The following is a 16,123-nucleotide window of genomic DNA, read 5'->3' on the forward strand; positions in this document are numbered from 1 at the left end:
TAATGCTGGGGCTCTGCCCTGCCAATCTTCAATGACTGGGTTGTGAGCTGTGTTGTTATACAGCTTGGAAGAGGGATCCCTATATTCAGTGACCCCCTGCTCTGTGATACTGCTCCTCATGGCAGTGCCTCACAGCAATCCTTCTCCTGCAGCACTGTGTATTTGGTTCAGGTAGAAGAACTTTATTTTGTGTCTTCCTGGACACACATCTAAACATGTTAGCAGCTTGCAGGGTTGTCTCTGCCTCAGAAATATGCTTGGTGGCCTTTCTTGGCAGTTGCTGTAAGAAGCCATCATGATGCAAAACTGGGGCTAAGCATGCTGATTATATTTTAGGTACTGGCCTTTGCAAGGGTCTTTTTCTTTTTTAATACAGAAGAGTGGAGGTGAAAAGGCCAAGGGTTCCTGACAGGGACACTGCAGCTGGCAGCAGCTGAATATGGGTAAGTCTTGCGTGAGCGTGTATGGAAAACAAGGATGGGCTCCTCCCAGCCCTTGCACTCACAAGAAGGGGCAACTAAGCCAGAACTTTGGCCTTTTTCATAAGTCTATGACTTTTAAATCCTTTTAAGAGTACAATGTCTGTGGTTCAGACATTCTTCTACTTTAACTTTGATCCTTGCTTTCACATCACGTTGTCCTGGTGGGGAGGTTAAACTGGAAGTGTGGAAATGCTCCCTGAAGCCCCAGATCAATTTCCAAGAAGTGTGCATGAGCCTGGGGCAGCAAAGGGAGGGACTGGCTGTCCTGCAGGGTTTCACCTCCCTGGAAAGGAGTTGTAGGAGCCCTGGGGCCCCAGGGAATGCAAGAGGAGGGCATTTGCCTCAGAATTCTCTGGGTTTGAAGCAGGTGGGACCCCATGGATTGAGCCCACTCACAGCAGACTGTTGACCTTACACAATGGGACTGAGCCAGGTTGTGACAGATGGTGTCCCTGGATCTGAGACTGGGTCCTGGCTCTTACTGTTTAGTTAATTAATTGGGAGGAACATAAAAATTAACTTGGTAAATTGTGTGTACAGTATAAACCCCCTGATTTTGTAGACACCAAATCCTGTGCTGGAGTAAAATGACAGGTATAATTAAAGTTGCTGGTAGATTTTGATGAATTCCTCATGACTCTTGTTAATTGATTCCCAGAAGTAAATTTGGAAGGACATTGCTAAAAGACCTATGGTCTGATGAGCTTTATTGGACAGGCAGGACTGATGGGATAGAATCATTCCTGGTGCTCATACATACCTCAGCAGTGTTCATCTTTAGGAAGTCTTTGGTGAAAAACTGACTTGGTGGAATGTATTTTTCCACAGCTAACAAAATCACCTAAGTGATATATCTTACAGCAGGTAAATGTTGAAGTCTGATTTCTGAGACTATTGCCTGAAATATTTTACTTTGTTAAGAAAGAAAGAAAAAGAGACAGAAATGTCCACTCTGTTGACACTGGCTGACATCCCTGTGCCAGTAGGAGAAATAAGTAGATTGGGTTCCTTGCTGTGCTTTGGGGTGCATGCTGCCACTTGGAGAAGGGCTGTGCCCATCAGAGGCAAACCATCATTCTGTGTATCCAGAATGGCACAGGAAATCAGAGACAGCAAGGCAAGGGTGAGCCTTGGCACAAAGCCTTTTCTTGCAGGCACACCCTCCATGCCAGCAGCTCGAAGGGAGTCAATTGTCCCAGTTAAACCCTCAGAGGAATGTCCTTCCCTTTGGTGAGATTCCAGATAACTCACACACACTTGAAAGCATTTTTCTATCCCAGCAATGCCAGTCTCAGGGCAAGAGACCCATCCTCTTTTGTCAGTTCTTTTGACATGTGGGTGATACGTCTGTGCCAAGATAGTCATTTACCTCCACAGTGGCTTTTTCCAGCAGGTTTCCAGGAATGAGAAGAACAGCTGGAGAAACTGAATGCTATGCTTCACTGGTGGGGGGAAATTCTCTGTACTGCAATATTAGTACTCACTGCCTGTTGTGGTCACCAAGCACTGTCATCAAGGAGCTTTCAAGGGGCTGGTAAGGAAGTGGGATGTACTGAAGCTCTCACGCTTGAGCTATTCAAGTCCAGAAGGGTAATGCAGGGAGTATGTTTATCATGTAAACAGTGAACTGTCTGTAAAAAGGGAAGTTTTATGCAGTGATGGAGTTGTGGGAAATGAGAAACCACAAATTAATGAGAAACCCTACTGAGGTTAAAGTTATTTACTGATTAGATTTGATTTCACTTTGTTTGGTCAGATTGAAAGGGGGAAAAGACATAGCACTGTGTGATAAATCTTTTACTGGCACAGATCTGAGATTATTCATAAGTGAGACTAACCCACATCAGTACCAACAGCTTATGCTGTACCATTCTGCCAGCTGGATGTGCCAGTTGAACAGCTGTTTCAGGCAAATTTTCTTAAACCTCACTAGGAATTGTCTCTTCTCTGTTTACCTGTGGAGGTCCAGTAGTGTTTTCTGGTATTTATTCTTTAGGGGGATTTTAGAGAAATAAGTAAGTTACTAAAATGCCAGTGTAGTTATATTGTGGCTGGAAGCAACCCAACTTCCCAGTCTAAATTCTTGGGACCTTCCAAGTATAGTTACCGGGTTGTGTAGAAAATTAGGAATCTCCCCTTTCTATTTAGGCCATGTCTTGCCCTCAAGGTTATGCAGAAATTTACTTCTGTCCAATATCAGGATTTAATCTGATTGCTCTTTTTGGCTAAGATTATATATTTGGGAAATTTTTCTTCAGTTTGAGGAAAGACTGAGAATGGTGGGACAGTAGAGGATACTCTAATTTTTAGGAGCAGAGATGAGGCACAATTTTAAAGTGTGGGGTGCTTTTTTGGCCATGTAATTTATGACAAAATGCCAATATCTGATTATATAGAAATCAGAGTAACTTGTAGCCCAGTACAGTGACATTTGAGGTAAAGAAGAGGGTTTTTTATGACAACGGTATAAATTTATTTTGCATCAGAGTTTCAATTGTTTTTCAAATCTTTGCCTGCCTGCAAAAAAAAGAAAGAAGAAGAAGGAAAATGTCTAAATTCTACAGCTGGTTTGGTATGAAGAATTCAGGGCATACTTAGCTCACACATAATTGCCATGCATCCATTGCTTCTAGCATGCAGCTGGCTTGCATTTGACTAGCTCAACACATGGTAAAAAGTTGTTTGTTGCATCTCTCCTTTGGACTTGGCTCAATTGCCTTTGTTTTGTTTTGTTGCAATGTAAGGTAATTTATGCAATATTGCTGTAAAAGTGAGCTTGAAAGATATAAGAAATCTTGGGATAGCTTCAGGAATGTTTTTCCTGTACTGTGGTCATCTTTCACTTGTACTTTATGACCAAATTGTTAATTCCTTGAAGTTACTATATCACTGTGATCTGTATGTACAAAATTATTATTAACAGAGTAAAAAGCATGTGAGAAAGAGACAGTATTCCCCTCCAGATTGCATCATATGAGAAAAAAATAGCCATTTGGGGAATTATTGTCTTCTACACACAAGTAACAGAGGGGAATTTTAAAAATGAAGTGTCTGCACAGATTGAAAGCAAAACTTCTGAGACTATTCTAACAGATGAGACATGCCTGCAATGCTGAAAACTATCAAACTCAACATGAAAAGATTTTAACTTCCCAGGTGATAGAGAAGTGTGTCACAATTTCAGACCATCAGAGTTCACAGTGTTTCGTGTCTAGGAGTACAGCTTTGACTTTCTGTGTATAAGCCAAGAGAATATTTCTGTATGTAAATGCAGCTTAGGACAAGGTCAGGTCTGAGTTCAAAGAAGTCTAAGGTTTCATTTCAGATTTGTTTACTCTGAAATCTTGCCAGACCTCTATTGTCCGTTATGTCCTCTGTGTCTTTTAACAGCAGTTCAGTGATGGTGATTAATACACAGGAGCCCACAAAGACCTTCTTGGTCATGTTTTACCACCTAATTGAAAATAAAATTGAGAGTCTTCTTTTCTTTTTATGATGCTGATGGAGAATTGGTATCCCTGGGACTCATAAAAATATTCCTATCTGTATCAAATTTTACAACAATAAAACTTCTGACAGATAAAATCCATCTCTGCGTTCCACCCTCTCCCCACTAATGACGCCTATTGTGTAATGCTGTCATAGTGACTGGGTCTTATTAACGTAAAAGCTCTGATAATCTCTGTCTCTAGACCAAGAAAGAGCAAGATACTTCCTGAGATTTCTGAAATGAAATTTGGAAGACCTACATAAAAATTTTGGATCCATGAAAATATATAACCATTTCTTCACAAGGCAGGTCTCTTTTAGGCCACTTGATAAATGACTGACAAGTCAACAATGTGTAAGCTGCAATACTAAAGCCACACTTCTACTTGTATTTCTACTATATTTCCACCATCAGGTATCAATATTTCACCTGATATCAAACTTAAAGGGGACTCGGTTTCCACTGAAAATTCACAATGCCTGAATCCGACGGCCCCACTCACCTTTGGCATTTTGCATATGATTCCCTCATTATGGAGTGCTTGTGGGTTTTGATTCAATTATCCCCCTAAGACCCCATGCACAGAAGTGTGTCGTGGTGTTGTATATTTGGAGTGCTATTCTCAGCATGAGCCGTTTGTCAGTCAGGGCCTTTCACTCTAGTTCAAATGTTCCTGAAATCCAGAAGGGCTCTGATTTCATAGGTCTAGTAGAGGTTTGTCACAAAACCAGAGGTATTTTCAAGATACGCAGAACCACAAATTCAGCCCCTGCTGAATTTCAGTTTCCCTTACAGGTCATTATTGTTTTCACCACTTTATAGTGGTACTGGCCAAAATCAATCTTTTACAACTCCACTTCCTACTCATACTAAAAGAAAAAGGTTGGGGCTTTTAATTAGAGCTATTTATATTTTCAAAATGAGGAAGATATTCTGAAAAAGGAATTGTTTCTGCAGCCAATTTGGGGACCTTCTGTCTACAAAATCTGCTCTAGACACTTTCCCACCACAACTTTCTTTCCATTATTAGGAACTTACACCACTTCGTATTTAGCTTGGTATTTTGCCAAAAATGTTCTTTAGGTCTCTATAGTACAAAATCTGACAGAAAGCATAACACAAGGAAAAAAAGGTACTTTTAAGTCCCTACTTTTTTCCATTTTCCCATCAGAAAAAAAAATTTTAAATATTAGTAATATAAATCCATCTCTGTTCCAGTTTTTGCTCTGGTTATTTATACTCTTTAAATGTGATCCATGTAGAGAAGTCAAACATTATTAAATCCATTCAGATAGTTCTTCAATCTATTCAGGAGCTGAGTGTACCTGGCACAGGCACTGAGTATTTCCTTTTGGTTTCTGAGCTAGAAATAATACTTGAAGTAAATTATTTTCTGCTGTGATAATGATGATACTACCAGACGTCCTGAGTGGAAAAGGCCAGGGAGGTTCTGATCCTGACTCTCATTCTGATATTTTGTCTTACTTTTTTGCCCTAAGAAAACTAATCTCAGATTCTGACTGTGGTTTTCAGTAAGAACAGTCCTTTCCTCTCTTCCTGCACAGTTTTTCAGCCAGATTGACTGAACTACAAAAAGGTCAAATGACTTACTTGAAGGGTAAACCATGAGTCAGTAGCACAGCTAGCACTGAATCAAATCCTTTCCTGTCTTCCAGTCCAACCACTAGACAATACACAGTTGCTTTTATTGACCAGAGAGCTTTAATGAAGTCAGCATTAGCTGTGGTATGTGGTAGCATGAATCTCTGAACGGTTTTCGTATACATTTGGATGAGTCTGTGAAAATCAGTCACTTTCTACCAGCAATTCATAGCGTGAGTGGCAGCAGCAGACCTTGGTCCCTCTCTGTGCGTGTCTTGTGTCCTGTCTGTGCATTTCACTGCTTGCACACTCAAGCCATGCAGCTGTGCTCCTCTCTGCACTGGGAGCTGGTGTGTAGGGTCCTGGTCAGGGACTGAAGTACAACCTTCGCTCCCAATCCTCAGTTCAGCTGCCCTTTCTTTACAGTCAAGAAGAGGGGAAAGGGTCTGTTATTCTGCACTGTAGTCATATGAGATCATGGTTTGGAAAATGTTCAGAAACACTGGAAAAGATAAACTCAACAATCTATTTTGACCTTAGAGTCTACCGATGTTTGTTTTAGCTGACCTATATGCATCTGCACATATTTTGGCAGATAGATGCCTGGAAACTTTGTAGAGAGACTGATGGAAAATACTGAAAAAAAGAAAATACGGCTGAAAAGGAGCTTGAGCAGGCATCAAATCTCTCCTCATCTCAAAGATGGGCTTTGTGCACATTACTTCTAGCAGCTGACTCAACTGCTACCTTCTACTTCTGCAGACAATCTGTGCTGTCACTTCACAATTGAAATTATTAGGTTAAACGTTCAGGGAACATTTATTGCCCTCCCTTATTGAAATGAGTGTGTCATTTATTTATATGATGTAAAACAATCAAAAAACACAGAATGCAATATAAAATTGTATGTATTACAAAGGCAAGAGTACAGAAATGTCCTCAGTGAGGATTTCCTTTCTCTTATTCTACATTTTGTAGTACAAAGAGCTTTTCCCCACCTCCTCTTTTTACTGAATAATGGCCAGTACTGCCTTTCTGCTAATAAGATTCTATTTGCAAAGATTTTCCAAATTTTATTCTATACAGTTGCCTGAGTATGTGAAGAAATGGTAATAGGAAAAAAAAAATGGTTTTAAAATGATACTGAAAATTTGACTTCTCAGTTCTTCAAAGCCAGGAAATTAGTATTGAATCATCTGACTGTGCTGTGCTCTGCTGTGATGTTTTAGCTCATATGGCACACAAGATAACCACTGTTCAGAAACCCTGCAGTAACTCAGCAAAATGGGATGACTGGAGGATGAGGTTTCTGCTATAAGTCATCAGGTCTGTAGTGTATATGTGTAATAGATGGGACTTAGGAAGTAGGGAAAAACGGGACTGTTGTGGAATGCCAGAAGGACTTTTAGCGTGTTTCATTTACTGATGACTGGTTGGCGGCTCAAAAAAAAAAGATTTTTAGTATAAGGTCATCATATAAATTAAAATGGAAAGAGCTACTATTAGATCTTCTTTTCCATTCCCTGTCACTATGGAATTATTCCCTACAGTGTTCTTGAGTGTTTTGTCCAGTCTTCTCTGAAATAACTTAAGCAACTTTTTTTCATTGCTTCTCCTTGGAATCCTACCCCACACTGCAGTAGATCTCATTAATAGGAAATGTTACTCTAAAGTATAAATCTTCTTGCTCTCCATTTCATCTCATTCATTCTACTTATACTCTTTTCTCTAGTCCTAATCAATCCCTTTGCCTCTTAAGTGTTTATATCCTAAGACTTATGGGGAATTATCATGGCCCAATTAGATATCATTCAGCCAAGATATGTGCAAAGCCCATTCCCTTCATTTTCCTTCAGCCCACATCTAAGCCCTGGCTCATTTTTTCCCCTCTCTGAAGTCCCTTCAGTTTGTCATCAAGTTGCCCTCAGTTTAAGTGGAAGAGAGTTCTGGTCCCTACACTGCAGCCAGAGATGCGGCGATCAGGTTTCCAGAACACCAGCGATCCCCAACTCACCACAAAGTCAGATGGAGTGGCCACAGAGACCACTCAGGAAGAAGAAAATAAAGGAGAGTAGCAGTTTGCAGGGAAAGAGCAAAGTAAAATGTCAACCAAACAGCACAAGCAGTGGCCCTGCAGGAGAAAGAGCCACAGGAAAGCTTTGCAGGAGTCCCGGGAGCTATGCCATCGCAGCGAGGCATGGCACCAATGGCTTACACCCTGGCAGCCCTGAGGAGTGCTGGTGGGTAGAAATGCCCCCAGATCACTCCATGCCCACCCCACACCAGCTGTGGCAGGCAGGGCTGGCATCACATCTTTGCCAGCATTGCAAACCACTCCGCACTGCCCCGCACCATGACCTCATGAGTGGCAGCGACCTGGGTGAGCGTGTGTTTCGCAGATGGACAAAGCCCACTCTGTGTACAGGTTTTTTCCTTGTGGCCGTAAAATTAAGGAATAGGAGAGAAACCTGGGCTGTATCATAGCCTCCTGGTGGTCCACTCCCTCCACCCAGCCCTGCAGACCATCCAAAACTTTGTCATTTTACCCCAGAAGGCAAGCAGGCCTGGGGTAGATCCAGAATGGATTACAACATAATCCAATTCACAGGGAGGGGTATTTTTGAAAGAGGATTATTTTTTTTTCCTCTGGCTGGCTGCCAAAAATAAATAAATGCTGTAAGTATAATGTAATGTTTTTAGAGGACACGGTGATGGAAAGAGAAAGCTTGTTTCCATATCCACATTAAAGGGAGGGAGAGAGTAATTTGATTTTTTTGCAGCACTATGCAAAGCAATCTAAGCGTACGTAAGGTATAAATGTCGGTATTTCATAGTGGAATTTCAAACACACTTGAAGTCTCAAGAAAGCAGAGCTTCATTTCTAATCAGAACAATGTACTATGGCTGTTTGGTCTGTATTTCAGCATCAAAAAGTCTCTGCCTGAACCTTTTGTGACCTTCAGAGAGTTTTGCATAATTAGCTTGATTAAAGACACAGCACAGTTTTAGCACCAGAGACCAAAAACCACAAATTACTGAGGATCACATGTTTTGCAAAATAATACCATTCATGTGATTATTTGTTTTGCTCTCATCATTTTTGAAATATTACTCCATTGCTTTGACTTGAATTTCTGGTTGTAAAAGATAGCCAGTTCCCAAATAAAATGTAAGTCTTTACAAAAATGTTTCCATTGCATAAAAAACTCTTACTGGATTTCTGTAAAATCATAGAGCTGTTTGATATTTGTATTAGGGATATGACTGAAAAACTCCAGCAGTACAAAGATTTTCAGCTGTCTGAAGTGTCATTTCACAGGGCCTTCCTTAGACTTTGCATTTACCATTTTGATTTTCGTGTATTAATCTCAAATTTTAAAGTGTGCCAAAGCCAGTAAAAGATCAGATCAAGAACGTATGATAGATTACACATCAATCAACTTTTGCATCCAGAGAGCATTGGGTCATCTTACTGAGAGCAGTTTGGGGACTGCTCTGATCAAAGAATCCAGAAGATAGCTGTGTCCCCAGAGAGGGGAGTGCTGCCGTAGTGTTCCATGGACCATGCATACACAGCACATGCCCGAGGAATTCCCAGAATAGACATACCTGGCAGTGGGACCCACCTACCTCCTGCATACTGAAACAGAGACTGCCTAGCTCTTTTCCTCTCCACTCACACAAGAGGTAGTAATTTCCCACTGCCTGAGGGTGGTGGAAAAAAAAGAGGTTCTCAGAATGTCCCAAGCATCCCAGATGGAGGGCTCTTTTATAGGATCCTCATCTTCTGCCAAACACCATTTTTCCTTGCTGCTTTGGTGCAGAGTGGCTGTGGATCCCTGCCCATCTGCTTGTCTTTTCTAAGAGGTTTCCTGACACATTCCCCATCCCTCTAACTATGGGTAAAAAGGACTTGGGTAAGTGCAGTTGGGCTCATACAATCTGTGTACACGTGCCTATGCAGCTGTGTAAGGCCAAGTTTACATCTTCTGCTCCTCTGTCCTATTTCCAGTAGCTACCATGCTAAAGAAAAATGGTCAGCTACATTACAGGATGTGCAAGCTATTTCAAATAACTCTGCCCTCGTCCACACTGTACCTACAGCCTTCATGGGCTGCTGGAAAGACTGCACAGATTTATGCAACCCTCTGCTGTTAGCACACCCTCATTGCTGCAAAAGATCTCAGCTTGAGACCTTCATGCGTTAAAAGAAATTAAGGAAGTTGCAAAATCTGTTGGTACAATAATAACAGTGGGTGTTCTTACAGAAACCAGTATAAGCTGGTTGAGTGGCACATCTGGGATGGTTTTAAGAAGAAACTTGATTAATACCACAGATGACTGCTATTTAAAGCCATTCATTTTGATGCATAGTTTGGGGGAGGTTCAGTTTACCCCTAAGGAAAAAGCAGGAGTTAATGCAGACAGTGAGTGTTTGTGCTCTACTGGATGGTATTGGTCACTGGCAATTAAGATTTGATATTTTAAAAATGGGGAACTTGATTACAATACATATGAGGACATTTCAGTGAGGCTAAAAGTGCAAGAAAAACAGTATCAAATCCCTCTGCCCATTAGATCAGATGTTTCAACTGAAGATCGGGTGTGACAATCTTGTTGGGAAAATAAATACATATGCATGTTGGTTATCCTGTTTCCAACACTCTCCTTTCAGCTTATGATAGGGGTTGAAAACTCTTGGGTGGATTGGAGGAAGCTGGAAGAAACTTGTATTCTGTGAAGAAATGGGACACCAGAGTACTCATCCAAAGGAAGTGAAGTATGAAAAAATAGGTGGTATACTGGCACAGGTATATGTTCTAATTAGATATAGCTGTTGTTAACCTGGATTAGAACGTCCACATGCTATTTGTAATAGATGAGAGGAAGAAGCTGGAAACCATCTACGTCAAAGAGTTAGGCTTCACATGCGTCCTTGAGAAACTGAGGAGTGATTTAGCAAAAGTGAAGGACCATATTTGCAGTGTACAGCTTATAAAGGACCAAGGCCACATAGACTCTGCTAAGGAAATTCAGCTCTGGTCTTTGCCAGTGAGCCTGATCTGAGCCTCTATGTTCAGAAGTAGGTGGAGATGGGTGGTGAATCCTCTGTTACCACACTGGAACTCTTCAGAAGCTGTATGACAGTGTCAATGTCTCTGTGGGATGCACAGAACTGCTTCTCTTGATATAAGAGAGCCTAAGATGGATGCAGCTTTTGGGATGAACAGATTTTAGGCAACATTCAGTTCAGCATACGGACTATTTGCGGCACCATATGGAAGGTGATGATATTATAGCAATAGATGCAATGGATCTGATTGTGATCTGGCTTGCACCAGTTCTAGGCAGATGCAACTCCTTCAGTTTTAATGGACTTGCCACAGCTTCACACCAAATGAAGTGAAACGAGTTTTGGGTACAATACATCTACATTAAGCAATGAAAGACTGGTGATTTGTGTGATATCTTTTTTAATTTCTCTCTTTTTTTTAATTTTTTTTTTTAACTAAAGTGCTAGCATGTTGTGTGGGGAGGCATTTTTTATTCTTATTAACAGTTGGCATTCTGTTTGTTGTAAGCTGTGTGTGGGTTTCTGTGCAAGACAAAGGCATGGCACTGCTCTGGCTAGGAAGCTTTGTGCCAGCTCTTCACTGAGGAACTTCACAGCAGTTTTGGACATATTTTTCTACACTGGGAGTGGAGGGAAGAAAACAGAGCATGTGTGCACAGCAAAGGCGAACTTTCCAAACCTGGTTAATCTTACTGTACCCATGCTGTGCAAACCTCGGCTGCTTTAAATTAAATGGAGCTGGAGGAAGCAAAAGCACAAGGACTAAAAGAGAGAAAACAAAGGAAAGAAGCAGTGAAGAACATGAGGAGGTAACAAGATAGGGAGAGCATTGAGCAGAAGGCAGGCTGTGATAGTAGTGCTGTTCTTGGAAAAGAGGCACACAAAGAGAAATATTTTTTGCTGATAAAAAAGACCTAGAGATTGGAATTGTGCTGCCTTTCCTCTCTGTCAGAACTTGCCTCCTGACAATCCATTTTTCACTACTACTCATCAGCCTTTTCTGAGAATAGGTGGCTGGAGACAAGGGGCAAATGCTTGTCTAAAAGAAGACCTCCTAGCTTGATTTAGTATGTATATGCAAATAGATGCATAAATTGATATTGCCCCTAGCAAGCAACCCTGCTTTTGGAAGAACAGGGAGGAAAATGGGGGAAGGTTAACAGGGTAGGGAAGATGGGAAGCAGCAGAGGTCAGGGCTGAAGAAAACAGCAAGAAATTAATTCCATGGCCCTCTTCCTCCTCTTCTAGCCTCCTGCTTGGCTGTGGCTGGAGCACATCTGATGTGTAGGCAGCACTCAGAGCCCAGGAATTTGTATGGCCTTGACATTCACAGGAATAGGCTTCTACAATTGTTAGAGATGCTCTTGTCTTGTCAATATGGAAAACAGCCTGGGTAAATCCAGGCCTGGGAGGCAGTTGCAGATTAGGGAAATTGTCTTTGGAGTTGTTTGTATGTGCCAATGTAAATTTGAAAAGGACAGTATGCTATTGCTTTATTTTTTTGGCCACAACTAAATAAAGAAAATATGTTGTAAATATAGAGGTGTCTACTTTCAGCTTTGCAGTCTTAAAAAGACTGATGATCTGGATTATAATCAAAGTTTGAGATTTCATTATCCTATAGGCTGCTTTGATAAAACATGAAGAAAAATCGCCTTTTAAAATATCCTCTGTTCAGAAAGACATTGACAATTTTTCCAGCTGATCTGTTGCCTTTGCAATTGCTATCTGGCTGTCAAGTAGAAATCAGTAGAACAACGTGCTGCAAAAGCATGGTGGAGGCACTGGAAAGGCATCCCACAGGCTGACAGCATATGATACCTACCTACCTCCTCTACAACTGTCCATGCCATGGTACAGAACAAGGGTAACCCCACTCAACTATGCTTATGTAAGACCAGGGCTTCAGCTGCACACACAAGGAGTTAGAGGAGAGTCATGATGTGACCACAGACAGCTGAGCAAGATGCACCATGAGAGCAGCTCCTTTACCACTCTGTCTCTTCTTTTCACACACAGTCATTCTGCCCAAGCTCACTGAGTGAGAGTTGGGCCAGCTGGCAGAAACGGCCCTGCATCTTTTCTTTCATATTTATCTGTTGGACCACATGACCTGTTAGAAAAAGCAGACAAAGTAATTTACAGTGCTTGAAAAGGGAAAAATAATTGTTGGCGTTCCCATGATTCTTGGGGAACTGATGAGGTGGAAATGCAGCACAAGACACACCATGTGAGTGCATTAGCCATCTTTGCACTCATTTGAGTTGCCACAACAGCTGTGCAATGCCAGGGGCCAGGGTATGCACTTCTGCAAAGTTGCAGAAGGGAAAATACAGCATTTGTTCTGCTTTTAACTCAGCTGATGTCATAATCAACTCATGTGAAAAGAAAAGCTTTTCTCTTTTGGTGTTTGAATGTTTTAATCTGTTCCATACTTCTATCACCAATAGCCTGCCTTTGAATGTTGGCACAATCTGCATTATACTTAACCCAAAGCAATCTTTATTAATGTAATTTTTTCTAATATGTCAAATGCTGCTAGGAAGCTACTCCTCGGTAAGGACTAGCTGGGTGGAGGATTTCAGCTCTTGGAGCTCAGCTGGTTTTAATTACCCACACAGATAAGTGTAGCCATTTATTTTCTTTGAACTGGAAAAGGTTGCTTTTCTATTTTTAACCCCTGAAGACAGCCGAGTAATTCAACTGAAAGTCCTCAGTCCAGAAATAACCTTTATTTTTCTTTTTCCCTATGAGGATCAAATTGTTTCTCATGAGCCAAGGTTTAACCCCTAGCTGTTCAGTAAAGTTTGATTATATTCAGGTCAGGTTTTCATAGATTGATTATAACCAGAGTCTCTGATACTCATCCAGTGTGGCATTGAGCAATTTGGCTTGCAATTTTCTCTTGAGAGAGAGTCCTTTTGCAGCAATACTCACACAGAGAGGTACTGCTTAGTAGGGTTCCCCACTGAGTAAGATGCTACTCGACATGTATAAGGGTGGCAAGGTCTGGTCCAAAACAAACATGTATGATCAATTTTCCAAAAGTGCTCTGCATGTTGCCATTAGTGCCACAATGGGCAGAAACTGCGTGCTAAGCACTTACAAAAATCTGGCCCTTGTTTGAATGTGAATGGGGGCTTGAGCTCTTTAGAAAATCTGGCTGCAATTGTGGGTGCTGAGTACTTAGGAAGCAGTGGTGGTCTTCAACCAGGACTGACATTACTGATTTACACCCTTGTCAGCCATCGATTTTCAACAGAGTTACACCCTTCTGGAATTGGAGCAACACAGACAGACTGCCATCATTTATAAATTAATGTATATTAATAATAATAAAATATTTATTTTTATTTTAATTTAATTTATTTTAATTTTTTTTAACTTTTTGTTTTTTTAGGAAAATTCCTTTGAAATATTACCCTGTTGCCTGAATCTGTACTGCTCCTGACTGTCTGCCAGCTCCCAGATTAAATGTAAGTCATTACGGAATGTTTTCCTCACATGGGAAAGACTGGAGTGGCCCAGTGTTAGTTTTGCCCTCCAACATTAATTCTAATTACCTCAAAATGCAAACATGTTTGAATTTCCAGCAGATGACATTATTTTTTCTTTGACATCAGACATCAAAGAAAGAAAAATAAACATGGGACAGTGACAGCATTAGGCCTCTAGTCATTTTTCAGAAGGTTTTTCATGTCCTGTTTCAGACTGGTTCTTCTTTAAGTCTTGTCTCAGATATTAGGGAGGGGAAAGGTTTACAGACTCCAAGACTGATGGAGTCTTTTCCCTTCCAGTTCTCTAAGGCAGATGGGGGGAAGGAAAGAAACAGTCTGGTTTAGATCAGGGTTGGAGTCTTAGTTTGCAGAGGCACACACACGCCCCCAGTAGTTTGGTTATTTTCTTAAATTTTTTAAGCTTTTCTTCTGAATATTCATGGATGATACTGCTACATTTAAAAATTGCAATAATTCAAAGAGAACAGAAATTTGTAAATGTGGACAAGAACCTCTGAATTACTTTCATAATTCAACCTCTGAATTATTTATTATTATTAGATTAGTACTTTTGGTAGACCATTGTTCAGACAGGTGTCATAGCAGCTGAAAGCTGATGTTGCCAGATATTTCCTCTACAGAGCACTGACCTTTCAGACCTTGCAAGTCCACAGGATTTATAAATGGACCAGTCAAGGGAGCTGCCTCTACTTCTACATGTCAGGGTTTGGAATGTGCTAGCTTGCCCCCACCTGGCTCTTATGAAGCTGTGGAAACTCACAGTCAGCTTTCATGGATCCTGACACAGGGCTGTGATCCTTTCACCTGCACCCCTGCCTGCACCCAGAGCCCACCTCTCCCTGTGGTTTCCCTTGCTTCTGGGCTGGCCCTGGAGCAGAGCATCTTTGCATCTGCAAAATGGAAATAAATGGAATAATACCACTGCTCAATCTGACAGACACCATGAAGAGATGAAAAGGCTCTGTGATTAGAGACCGTGACTGTGTCTTGGTGATGCAGGCTATAGAAAAATCCATGCAAGAAATTAAATTATGAGAAAATTGCAGAAGTCTTTTCCCAGGTCCTGGGAGAACAAGGTTATTGCAGGACATGGTGAAGATGCACCGTGCAGGCAGAGCTGTGCAGGGAAGCTTGAACAACATATCTGTGCTACTTGCTCCTCACTTTCTGAGCACTAAACCTGACTGCTGAGTTTTGAAAAGGGTCAGCTTGTGATGGACCAAGCCTGCAGGAGCTGCTGCTGTGGCTTTGTTGTGCCACAGCCAGTTCAGGATCCTTCTTTCTTCCCCTGATGGAAAAACAGCTCCTTCCACTGCATGGGGCAAATAGTAGTTTTTTACACACACACCCTCCCCACTCAATGCTTCCAATCCCACCTTCATTTAAAAAGTGTAGAAACAAATTCATTTTCAGTCAATAAATAACAGTAAATAAATAAATAAGCCATGTGCTCTGCAGTTGTTGCCTGCAGTGTGAGCTTTAGTGTTTTGAAGTGTTTCTCATTGGGACCCACAAATGTTTGTAATAAAACTGACTGGCAAAATCTTGGTCTGGAGCCTCTGGGCTGCTCAGCCAGCTTCACACCCATCCTCCTGATCCATTTTCCCTTGATGCGTGCCCAGGGCAGGCAGTAATTCCCCAGGGGCCCTGCAAGGGCTGTGGGCTGGAGTGTCTGGGCTGAAGGGCATCAGCCAGCTCACCTCAGGCTCCCTAGAGAATGTCAATCCTCATACTGAGGCATCTATGGACAGTGGAAAGATGCACTAAAATAATTTTTGCTTTTCTTGCCTCTTCCTGCAGTTTGACAGCATAGATTAGAGTCTGATGCTGTCAAACTGGTTTTTTCCCATTCTCTGCAATATCTGGAAACTGCACCCTGACACTACTCCTCCCAGGATTCATCATAAAAAAGGAACATGGTAGAGAGAAATTTGAGAGAATTTGATTGAGGTTGCCT

The 16,123-nt window shown here is 41.4% G+C and overlaps 1 protein-coding gene across 1 annotated transcript in view; it reads left to right on the forward strand.

The window, feature by feature from the left end:
- The window catches only part of LOC147655768 (uncharacterized), a 204,427-nt gene extending 188,886 nt beyond the window's left edge, over positions 1-15,541 (forward strand). The window contains exons 5-6 of the mRNA XM_086844839.1: positions 10,250-10,385; positions 14,049-15,541. Coding sequence (XP_086700965.1) covers positions 10,250-10,315 — 66 coding nt within the window. The 3' untranslated portion in view covers positions 10,316-10,385; positions 14,049-15,541. The remainder of the gene's footprint in view (positions 1-10,249; positions 10,386-14,048) is intronic.
- Positions 15,542-16,123: the final 582 nt, after the last annotated feature.

Source organism: Cyanistes caeruleus, chromosome 1 (assembly GCF_971803275.1).
Source record: "Cyanistes caeruleus chromosome 1, bCyaCae1.hap1.1, whole genome shotgun sequence".
Lineage (NCBI taxonomy): Eukaryota > Metazoa > Chordata > Aves > Passeriformes > Paridae > Cyanistes > Cyanistes caeruleus.